This window comes from Prionailurus bengalensis, chromosome B1, assembly GCF_016509475.1.
Source record: "Prionailurus bengalensis isolate Pbe53 chromosome B1, Fcat_Pben_1.1_paternal_pri, whole genome shotgun sequence".
NCBI lineage: Eukaryota > Metazoa > Chordata > Mammalia > Carnivora > Felidae > Prionailurus > Prionailurus bengalensis.
Genome location: NC_057344.1, coordinates 45,777,662 through 45,789,922, shown reverse-complemented (window position 1 = coordinate 45,789,922; position 12,261 = coordinate 45,777,662). Strand labels below are relative to the sequence as shown.

At 39.5% G+C, this 12,261-nt stretch overlaps 1 protein-coding gene across 1 annotated transcript in view; it reads left to right on the top strand.

Annotated features, from left to right (window-relative positions):
• The window catches only part of KCNU1 (potassium calcium-activated channel subfamily U member 1), a 148,251-nt gene that overhangs the window by 9,739 nt on the left and 126,251 nt on the right, over nt 1-12,261 (top strand). The window contains exon 3 of the mRNA XM_043564441.1: nt 11,329-11,390. Within this exon, the coding sequence (XP_043420376.1) occupies nt 11,329-11,390 (62 nt within the window). The remainder of the gene's footprint in view (nt 1-11,328; nt 11,391-12,261) is intronic.

The following is a 12,261-nucleotide window of genomic DNA, read 5'->3' as shown; positions in this document are numbered from 1 at the left end:
TTTCAGCAGGTGTGTCTAAACAATATGATAATTCAATGTGGAAGACAGTAAAAAACACATTTAGAGAAAGGTGTCAGAAAATTTAGATGTCCTTTTAGTTTCTTGCACCTATCTTGAGATTACAAACCTGTTCTAGGTGTTAAGCAGTAATTACCGAATCAACATGATAATATACATTATAAAGCATGATCATGTTATGCTAAGCAGTAAATACTGAATCAACATGATATACATTATAAAGGTGTTAAGCAGTAATTACTGAATCAATATGATAATATACATCATAAAGCATGATAATCCTAAACCCAGGTTTTTGCCAGTTGTCCTGGTGTACCTGTTTATAGGATCGCTTTCATTCTTAAAAGTTTACATACTTGGTATGATAAATAATACAGTCTCTTTAGTTTCAAATGAAAAGTTTTGTTTTTTTTGAAGCCAGAGGTCATTTTCCAAGGAAAAGGAGCCAGTAGAAGGAATGAAAGTTTGAAGGTCTCCTTGACTGCTGTAAGGACCAAAGTCCACTTCTGGTTAGAAAGAACACTTTTCTTTTCTCTCTATCCCTAATCCACACCATTCCTCTCCCATGATGGGCCATGTTCCTCTCCTTTGGTTTTATTTAGCCTTGCTGGGGACTTTTATATTTCATACACATTTGCGTATATAATTAATATCTTTTTTATCCTTCTTAATTTCAATATCCCATTTTTCCCATTTGTTTAATTTCATTCCCCCCCGCCTCCAGTCAGTTTTAATAAATGAGGATACTACGTAACAGGGTACCCTACCTGTTCAGGGCGAGAATTTTTTAATAAACCTTTTCTGCTTCCAAATCTGCGTCTTTTCCTATCATCCAAAAGTCCACCTGAAGATCAGGGAAGAGTTGACTGGATGGACTCTGAGTTTATTGGGAGAAATCCCCTCAACGACATGTTTCTCCTTTGCGAGACTTGAGTCAGGGAGAGCAAGTTCAAGCCCCAAAAGAAGGCTTAAGGAGCAATCAACACGCTCCTGCGCCTTGTGAAGCTTGCCCTTAAAAGGAACATCCTCAAGCTGCAGGTTATTTCTCCACGTGGCAGAGGGCCCTGGGCTCCTCCTGGGGCCTCTACCCGCCCTCTACCAGCAGCGGTTTCGGGCCAGGGCGTGCCGCTGGCCTCCACCATCCCAGGTTGCTCATGCTTCCTTCTAATCACCTGCCTTGGTTGTGGAGAGCCGCCAGCAGCTGGCGCGACAGCTTCTCAGGCCCCCTCCCTCCGCTGAAGCTGCTTCTCCCAGCACGCCAGAACAGGAAGACGGGCCGCACTTGGGTCAGCTGCCCGTGCAGGGAGCAGGTAGAAAAGGCCACCCTTGAGGATGGGGACCGCCCCCACAGGCTTGGGGATTTCCAGGATCTGGTGGAAGGCGGCCTAGGAGTTATGTTCAATGGTCAGCTGTCCCTCTGCAGAAGCAGCGCGGCACAGCTCAATCTGCTCTCTTTGCACAGCTCCATCGTTAGGAGTCTGGCCACAGGACTTGTTTCCTCGTGTTCGTCAGTTTACTGGTCACTGGGTCTCCCAACACCGAGTTTATTTTCGCTGTTGGGCCACTTTGATGAGCTGAGTCTTCCTGCGCTGGTCTCATACCTCCTCCTCAGTCAGCTTTGCCTAAGGTTTGCGATAATATTCCCCGTCCAGCAGGGAAGCCCAGTATTTGAAACCACTACGTCTGCGCGCACCTCCAGGGCCCAGCCTGAAAGCTGCAGGACGGCACTGTGCATGCCGGCCCGGGATCCCACCGCGCTTGCGCAGCCTGCATGCGGCACGCACGCGCTCTGAGCCGGCCCGTCCCTCCGGTTTCTTGGGTGCTATTTGTTTTACAAAAAATTTTGCTATGAGTTCTTTCTTAGCCATGTCTCCTAGATTTTAGCAAGTAGTATTATGATTTTTATGAATGCCTAATTTGTCGTAAGTTGTTTGAAACTTTAATTTTGATTTCTTGTTTGAGTCATCCATTTAGAGGAATGCTGTATGTATAAGCTTTCATTTCCTTGGGATAGAGTGGCTATCTTTTCCACTTTGGTAAAATTTATGGTCCGAGAATACTACTGCCTTTATGATTTCTGGCTTATGAAATTTATGGGGAAATGCACTGTCGCCTAGTGCATGTTCAATTTTTATTACTACTTAATGGACTTTTGAAAGAATATGTATTATGTTTGATATAGAAGCACTATTAATTGTATTATATGTGTTTTCCATACGCCTTAATTATTTGCTGACTGAAAGGGACATGCCAAACATTTTTATTTATGATTTTGTAGTTTTATTGAATATCTTGTAGTTCTATCGAATATATTCATCTTGCATTTCTAACCCATTTTAAATTATATATTTTATATAATATCAATTAGTGCATAAAATTATCTTTTAAGTCTTTGCTTGATTGTGCCTTTTATCTATATGAAATATTCATGGTTCTCACATTTAGTGTTTTGGGTTTTGTTTTGTTTTTGGCTTGAATATTTTCGAATACTTTGCCTTCATTTTATTCATACTTGATTGGGATGTCTTTGCCCAGCTATCTGTCAGTCTTTTTCTCTAATTTCCTGTTAACTGTGTCTCTGTAAATAACATGGAGCTGGATTTTTGTTCTCTTATTGATTTAAGAATCCATTTATTTGTTGATTTATCAGAGGAATTTAATTATTCTCCTTTATGGTAATTTGTTTTATTGGTCTTCATAATACTTAGAGATTGAATTTGCTACATAATAGAATATCTAAATATCAGTGGGTTAAAAAAAACAAATGGTAGATAAGTTAGCAAAGAAAAGGAAAATGGGTGTTAGGCAGGTAAGAGCTCTGTCCCAGCCTTGGTTTCTTATCTTACTAGAGAGGCCAGAGATACCTCGTGACTGAATTTTGAGAGACTTGGACTCAGACACGGGCTCCTCCACTTCCTATTGTGTAATCCTGGGCAAATTAATTTTTCTAAATTAGATTTCAGTCATACAATATGAATAACCTCCTTTAAAGTATTGTAGGGAGACTTATATGATAATAAATATAAACCATTCAGGGTATACTAAGCATTGACCATTGTCTGACATTTTTGTTTATTAAATATTTTGTATAATTCCTTTTTTAATAGGATATGGACACACTAGGTTAAACCAAGTTCAGAACAAACTTCCCATTCTATATTTCCTCTGTGTATCTCCACATGTTTTTTTATTTATATGAAATTTATTGTCAAATTGGTTTCCACACAACACCCAGTGCTCATCCCAACAGGTGCCCTCCTCAATGCCCATCACCCACTTTCCCCTCCCTCCCACCCTCCATCAACCCTCAGTTTATTTTCAGTTTTTAAGAGTCTCTTATGGTTTGCCTCCTTCCCTCTCTGTAACTTTTTTTTCCCCCTTCCCCTCCCCCATGGTCTTCTGTTAAGTTTCTCAGGATCCACATAAGAGTGAAAACATATGGTATCTGTCTTTCTCTGTATGACTTATTTCACTTAGCATAACACTCTCCAGTTCCATCCACGTTGCTACAAAAGGCCATATTTCATTCTTTCTCATTGCCGAGTAGTATTCCATTGTGTTTATAAACCACAACTTCTTTATCCATTCATCAGTTGATGGACATTTAGGCTCTTTCCATAATTTGTCTCAACATGTTTTATGTCTGTATCCTCCATGTGCATGAGATCTTTGTTTTTTTTCCACCATACCACCTGTCCTTCCTTCCAGAAATTGTGAATGAATTGGAACATTCAGTTCCAGATTGCTGTTGTGGCTTTTTGTTTGCTTGTTTTTAGCACTGTACGTCTGGTAAGATTTTTTTTTTTAATATTTGCTTTAGAGCTAAAAATTAACTTTACCAGTTTTATTAGGTACTTTTTTTTTAATGTAACATGTTTTATCTTTCATGTTTTTTTTTTTTTAATGTAACATGTTTTCTTTTCCTTGAGTGTTTCCCATTTTCATTTGCAAGGGAAAGTGTGGGTGGTATACTTTCATACCTTGAATGTCACACAAAAATAGTTTTTTCCTTGCTCTCGCGAGTGAACACCAGTCTTCTTGGGTGTAGGAGTTTTGGCTTTCAGTCCTTTTTCCTAAAATTTCTATAAATGCTATTCCAGTATCTTCTAGCACTTAAGGCTACCTGCTAGATACAAACCTCAGGTCTCTCAGCTCCAAATCTACCCTGTGCCCTCTGCTTTGTGATGTGAGGCCAGGCCTCAGTTATTACATGTGTCTTTTGTCAGCTTGCTTGTGCTCATAGTTGAGCTCTGCCAACAAGGGTGTGAGAGGAGACAGAAAGCCTAGGGATGGATGTTTTGCATCTGTTTTTTTCTCAGCCTCACTCAGGCAATAGCTTTTCACTCTGGTAGCAGTCCGTGGTTCTGGTTTCCAGTTTTTCCAACACTGGAAAAGCAGGCTTACATCATCTCCTCCTCAGAGGTGCCATCACCAGCCAGGCCAGCTAGGACCCTTCCTCCAAGGTCTGCAACTCAATTCCAAAGGGCACCTCTTTTAAGATCTAATGTTGATAATGCTGACCTCTTTTTCCTTTTTTGTTGGTAACTTTTTCAGTTAAGTTCTGTATTTTGAGATCATTGGCGAATCACATGCAGTTGAAAGAAATAAGATAGAGAGAGCCCAGTTACCCTTTACCCAATTTCCCCCAATGGTTGTATCTCACAAAACTACAGTATAATGACAGCCAGGATATTGACATTGATATAGGCAAGCTACAAAACATTTCCATAACAAAGATCCCTCATGTTTTTGGTTTTGTTTTTACAGCCAGAACCACTTCCTTCCCATCTTAACACTCTTCAACCATGGCAACCAACTGTCTGTCTTATATTTGTTACTTTTGTGATTTTTTTTTTGTGAGTTGATTCATCCTTTTATTTTTTATTTTCATTTTATTTAAATTCAAGTCAGTTAGCACACAGTGATACAGTATAGTCTTGGCTTCAGGAATAGAACCCAGTGATTCATCTCTTATATATGATACCCAGTGCTCATCCCCAAAAGTGCCTGCCTTAATGCACATCACTCATTTAACCCCTTTTTGTTGATCTCCCAGACAACCCTCAGGGTGCAGCTTCTTTCAGTTACTACCTCCCTATAACTCCCATATTGTCCTTCTACCTTTCCCATCCTCCAGTGCTGTTTATTAGATTTTTAGAATCCCACTAGGAACACTAATTGTAATTTGACCAAGTTTAATTACATGTTCTGTATTAGTGTTTTCATAGAAGGTCATTTCATCTCTTTCCTCTGCTTGATCCTCCTATTTCTTACATTTCCCACATAACTGGCATTTTCTATTGTCTGCTAATACTCATTCATGAAGATTTAGAGAATTCAGTGTGCCTCGTTTACTGTGTTGGCTGTTACTTGTGTTCTCTAGGTACACAAAACTATCTACCAAGTAAATTGGCGGTTTTAAGCCCCACTGTGGAAATCAGTCTCAATTTACTGTGTGTTTTCCCACACAGACAAACATGGGAGATCATGCTGTGGCCAGCAATTCTGCAAACAAGGCTTTCTCTGGAACAGGTCTCACATTTTTCTCTGACTGCTTTCCCGGATGCTTCTGGAAAAAAAATAGTGTTGCCGCTGCTAGCCAAGAGATTCCCCAGCAGTGATGGTGTGGCTTCAGAGTCTCCTCCAGGCCTCTCTGGCTTTGTGGCTTCACCTTTAGTCTGTGGGCTCAAGTGGAGGCCTTTCCACCCCACAAACAACCAGTGCTTCCAGATTTTGCCCGTCCAACCCAAGAAAAATTTACACATCCCCTCGGAAATCCCTCCTAATATCTGTCTGACTCGGTGAACAGTGTTCACAAGATGTTAGCTCCCAGTGCCTACTTTTGGTTGGGTATACATTTTCCTGTTTGTTATATATTATTTCTGGATAATATTTTTTAGGTTTGTGGCATGAGGTTGGTATTTTTCTTAGTTTCAATGAAACTAACATTTTCTCTTTTGGGGTGGGAAGGGGGTTAATTTCTGCGGTTTAGAGGATTGTAAACATACGGCCTGTCGTCATCTTTCTGGAAGCTTTGCAATATATGATTTACACTTGAAAAATCACTAAAGAGATTTAGTGAAAGAGAAAAAAATCATGCGTAAAGACAAGAAAAAGATTTCGTGGAAGCTATTAATCGTTATCAATACCCTGAGATAAATGTATATAATCTCCCAATATCCACTCCCAACATCTTTTCTGAGCCTCAGAATACATTTCTAACTAACTGCTGTTAAACCCACAGACTTAGTAATATCTCCATCAACACCTAATATAAATGTTAAAATGGAGCTTATAGTCAATGGTGAGACCCCAAGGAAATAGATGCCAGTAACTCCCAGGTATTAAATAAGCTGCAATATTGTCACTTACAAAGCCATTGGAAGAAAACCATTTGAAGCTCTTGGCTCTTACCCAATGACATGTAAATTATGGTAAGTTAGTTCTTTATATGTTTTGGATACTAACCCTTTATCAGATATGTCATCTGCAGATACTTTCGCCCATTCTGCAGGTTGCCTTTTAGTTTTGTTGATTGTGTCCTTCACTGTGCAGAAACTTTATTTTCATGAATTCTTAATAGTTTATTTTTGCTTTTGTTTTCCTTGCTTCAGGAGACATACATGGTAAGAAGTTGCTATGGTTGATATCAAAGAGTTACTGCCTATGTTCTGTGCTAGGATTTTGATGGTTTCAAGTCTCACATTTAGGTCTTTAATCCATTTTTAATTTATTTTTGTATATGATGAAAGAAAGGGTTCTAGTTTCATTCCTTTGCATGTTGCCGTCCAGTTTTCCCAACATCATTTGTTGAACAGACTCTTTTTCCATTGGATATTTTTTCCTGCTTTGTAGGAGGTTAATTGGCCACACAGTTGTGGGTTCATTGCTGGGTTTTCTGTTCTGTTCCGTTGATCTCTGTGTGTACTTTTGTGTCCGTACCATACTGTTTTGGTGACTACAACTTTGTAATATAACTTGAAGTCTGGAATTGTGATGTCTCCAGCTTTGCTTTCCTTTTTCAAGGTTTCTTTGGTTATTTGGGGGTCTTTTTTGGTTCCACACAAATTTGAGGATTGTTCATTTCTGCAAAAAATGCTGTTGCTCTTTTGATAGGGATTCCATTAAATGCGTAGATTTCTTTGGGTAGTATAGACATTTTAATAATATCTATTCTTCCAATCCATGAGCATGGAATATTTTTCCATTTCTTTGTGTTGTCTTTAATTTCTTTCATTAGTGTTTTATAGTTTTACTCAGTACAGGTCTTTCACCTCTGGTTAGGTTTATTCTTAGGTATTTTATTGTTTTGGGTGAAATTGAAATTATTATTGGTTCATTAATTTCTCTTTCTGCTGTTTCACTATTGGTGTATAGAAATGCAATAGATTTTTGTATGTTGATTTTGAATTCTGTGATTTCACTGAATTCATGTATGTATCAGTTTTGGCAGATTTTTGGTGGCATCTTCTGGGTTTTCTATATAGAATATCATGTTATCTATAAATAGTGAAAGTTTGACCTCTTCCTTGCCTGTTTGGATACCTTTTATTTCTCTTTGTTGTCTGATTGCTAGGACTTCCAGTACTATTTTAAATAACCGTGGTGAAAGTAGACATCTCTGTCTTATTCCTGACTGTAGAAGAAAAGCTTTCAGTTTTTCCCACTAAGGATGATATTAACCGTGGGTTTTTCATATTTGGCCTTTATTGTGTTGAGGTATATTCCCTCTAAACCTAATTTGTTGAGGGTTGAACAGATGTTGTACTTTGTCAGATGCTTTTTCTGCATCTATTGAAATGATCATATGGTTCTTATCCCTTCTTTTATTAATGTGGTGTATCATGTTGATCGATTTGTAAATATTGAAGCACCCTTGCAACCCTAGAATAAATCCCTCTTGTTTTTAAATTTTTTTTAATGTTTATTTATTTTTGAGAGACAGAGAGAGACAGACAGACCACAAGCTGGGGAGGGGCAGAGAGAGAGGAAGACACAGAATCCCAAGCAGGCTCCAGGCTCTGAGCTGTCAGCACAGAGCCGGATGTGGGGCTTGAACTCACAAACCGTGAGATCATGACCTGAGCCGGAGTCAGATGCTTAACCGACTGAGCCACCCAGGTGCCCCTGGAATAAATCTCCTTTGATCATGGTAAATGATTTAAGGAATTTATAAAACTCAACACCCAAAAAACAAATAATCCAATTAAAATGTGTAGAAGACATGAATAGACGTTTTCCCAAAGAAGACATCCAGATGACCAAGAGACACATTAAAAGATGCTCAACATCACTCATGATCAGGGAAATACAAATCAAAACTGTAAAGAAATATCACCTCACACCTGTCAGAATGGCCAAAATCAACAACACAGGAAACGACAGGTGTTGGCAAGGGTGTGGAGAAAGGGGAACCCTCCTGCACTGTTGGTGGGAGTGCAAACTGGAGCAGTCACTCTGGAAAACAATATGGAGTTTCCTCAGAAAGTTGAAAATAGAACTGCCCTATGATTTAGCAATTGCGCTACTAGGTATTTACCCAAAGAATACTAATTCAAAGGGATATATGCAACCTGATGTTTATAGCAGCATTATCTACGATAGTCAAATTATGGAAACAGCCCAAGTGCCCATTGACTGATGAATGGATAAAGAAGGTGTATTGTATATATATATGTACAATGGAATACTTGTCAGCCATAAAAAAGACTGAAATCTTGCCATTTGAAACAACGTGGATGGAACTAGAGGGTATTATGTTAAGCATGATCCGTCAGAGAAAGACACTGTATGATTTCACTCGTGGAATTTAAGAAACAAAATAGATGAGCAAAGGAAAAAAGGGAGTCAAACCAAAAAACAAAAAAATTTTTTAATAAAGTGTATGTATTTATCTTGAGAGAGAGAGAGCAAGAGAGCGAGCACAAATGAGGAGAGGGGCAAAGAGAGAAGAGAGGGAAACCCAATCAGGCTCCGCACTGTCAGCACAGAGCCCAACACAGGGCTTAAGCTCACAAACTGTGAGATCATGACATGACCTGAGCCCAAATCAAGAGTCAGATGTTTAACCTATTGAGTCACCCAGGCGCCCCACAAACTTTTAACTATAGAGGACAAACTGATGTTTACCACAGGGGAGATAGGTAGGGACATGGGTAAAATAGGTGACGGGGATTAAGGAGGACACTTGTGATGAGCACCAGGTGATGTATGGAAGTGTTGAGTCAAGATATTGTACACTTGAAAACAGTATAAAAACTTTAAAAAGTTAAGGTAAGTTGGAAATAGCAGAGGATTTTTGGAACAAGTTCTGTTGTTGCAGAGGTATGGGAGTGCTTCCCTCTCACATCAAGCCTAAGGAAAGGCTTAAGAGGAACCACTCAGAATTTCCAGTCTGCATCTCTGGGAACTGTGAGGACACAGAAGACTGACATCTGGTTCGTTTGTGGAGAGGCGCTGTTGTTGGGCTAGCTGCTCTATGGAGGAGAAGTTGTCACACTGAAGATAGTCTGTCCTTTTACTATTTGTTGGGACAAAGAATGGTTGAGCTGTTCCACCTGCCAGATAGGGGTCACATGTGAGAGTCTTCTCTTGCCTGCTCAACTAGGCATCTGGAGGGGTAGGAATTCCAGCAAAATAAAGGCATGTGAAATGTACTGAGAAAAGAATTGTGAGCAACCAGTTCAAGAACATGCTTCCACCCAATTTAAGGGAATCGCAAAGGGGACCCTTAGTGATTAAGTATTATCCAGACTGCAACCCTTCTGCCCTTTCCCCTTGCATTTCTGATCCCCTTTATTTTCTTTAACTTTATTTTCTTAGCATGTAACTTCTAACATACCATGTAAGTTACAGATTAGTCATCTTTTTTTTAATGTTTGTTTATTTCTGAGACAGAGACAGAGCATGAGTGGGGGAGGGGAAGAGAGAGGGAGACACAGAATCAGAAGCAGGCTCCAGGCTCCGAGCTGTCAGCACAGAGCCCGACATGGGGCTCGAACTCACAGACCACAAGATCATGACCTGAGCCGAAGTCGGATGCTCAACCGACTGAGCCACCCAGGTGCCCCGTAGTCATCTTTGTATTTTCTAGACGCTAAGATCCAAAAAGGCAGGGATCTTTGTACATATTGTTCACTGATAGTTCCCAATCACCAGAATGATATTTGGGTCATGATAGGTACTAAAAAAAAAAATATTTGCCTAATTTGAATATGAATTGAATTGGTATCTCCAAAGAGCAATGAAATAGCCCATGCATGTAAATATTAAACACCTCCCCTTCCCAGACCCCCAGGGTGAGAGCATAGTGATCTAACAGCAGTCAAGTCCAGCGTTTCCTTCTCTGATCTCCCTTTTCTGTTCATTCTCTAACCTTGACCTACAATTCTGGAGAGGCTGGAGGTGGCTTAGTCAGTGTGCAACTAGAAACAAAAACTCAAAAAGGGTTAATAGGGAGGAGACTGACCTTTTTCCCAGTACAGGTAACCTGCCCAAGGAACACCTGAGCTGGAAGGGAGTAAAGCTTTAATTGTAACTAAAATTCAGTTCTACTATTAGTATTACTAATAATATACTGGACTGAACATAAAAAAAAATGGCTGGAAAACTATAAATGACTGGAGGAATGTTTGGTTACCTAAAGTTGACCTGAAAAGTCATGGAGGCTGCAAAAGGTTTCATCCAGATGCCTTGAGGGTTTGGAATGGGAAAACTTCTGATAACATTCCACCAGCTCTGCTTCTTCCATAAACCAGGCACATTCGCATGTTAAACACACTCATATTCTTTTCCTCATTTACAGCACATTCCCTCCTGTCAAAATCCTGACTATCCTTTTACATGGACATGTTGGGACTGTTTCTTCTCCAGTATCACAGACATTTCAAGTCTAGAGTTTATGTCCAATAGCCCTCATTTCCAGCATGTAATAAAGTGCCTGACACATTTAAAGCACTTAGTAAATGTTTGATGAGTGAAGAAATGAATAAACGATGGGACTTCTTGAGATCAGAAAGCTTTATGAGCGGTAGGAGGGACAAACTTTATTCTAAAGTATATAGGAATGAAAATTACATAAGTAAAATGAGTGTGTGTCATTTATTGAAGACCTAGTAAAGGTCCAATTAGTTTCTCTTGAGTGAAAGAATGAATGAATTAATTCATGCATGCATGCTAACATAAATGAATGTGTGAAAAATGGCTGCATATATAGGCAAGGTTAAAAGAGTAAACACAATTTTGTTGGTTTATTTATTCATCTATATATCAATAAAATTATTTGGTCCTTGTTTTTTTTTGTTTTTCCAGATGATCCTTGTATTTGTACTAAGCATTGGGTCTCTCATAATCTATTTCATCAACTCTTCTGAGTGAGTAAAATCCCCAGTCATCCTTGTCTTCTGTGTCATTAGGTTGCCAGGTAATTTGGAATTTTCTGCCGGGAATAATGTTTAATATGCTTTCAGGCATACACACATATAAACTCATAAAAAAAGGGGGTGAGTGTTCCCCCCATGAAGCACTAAATCTAGTTTCACCGGAAAATGCATGAGTTTCCCTGCATTGTGCATTGCTACGGGCTGTGGTGCTGTATACACATCTATTTTAGAGTCTCTGAGACTAGAAGCCTCCAGCTGTGGTCTCCACCCTTGGACCACTCCTGAGGGTGTTCTGTGTCTTTGGAATCCTTAAGTGTTGAAACAGAATGTTTATAGTTGTTTCAGGGTTTGTCATAGGTTTCAAACAACTTTGGATGGGTTTGAAGAAGGAACATGCTAGATCTCACCTGGGATAAAGGAGCAAGTTATTGTCTGCTCTTCTCTGAAGCCATTCTCATCTTCTATACCCAAGTTAGAATGGTTTCTTGGACACAGCCTAATCTAATCTGAGCTCCACGCTGATCAGCTGGGAATTACACTGGATTTCTAGCTGAAGTAAAATTGGTATTATGGGGCCACAGAAGTCATGCAATTTTGGAAATGCTAGGGAAACTAGTAGTCTTTGCTTTGTGAACTCCTTACTGACCTTTTAGGAAATTTTCTTTACATTTGGGTTCATATCAGTCCATTTGACTTAGTGTAGGTCTGTATGAGAAGGGCACAGATGTCAAAATGTCCTGGCTGGGCAGATAGTTTTGCAAACCAAGAAGATCCACATAATCTCTGTGCATCTGAATCCTCATCGATAAAACAGAAATAGAACCAATGAACTCTGTGAAAGGACGAACAGGTAATTGTCCTG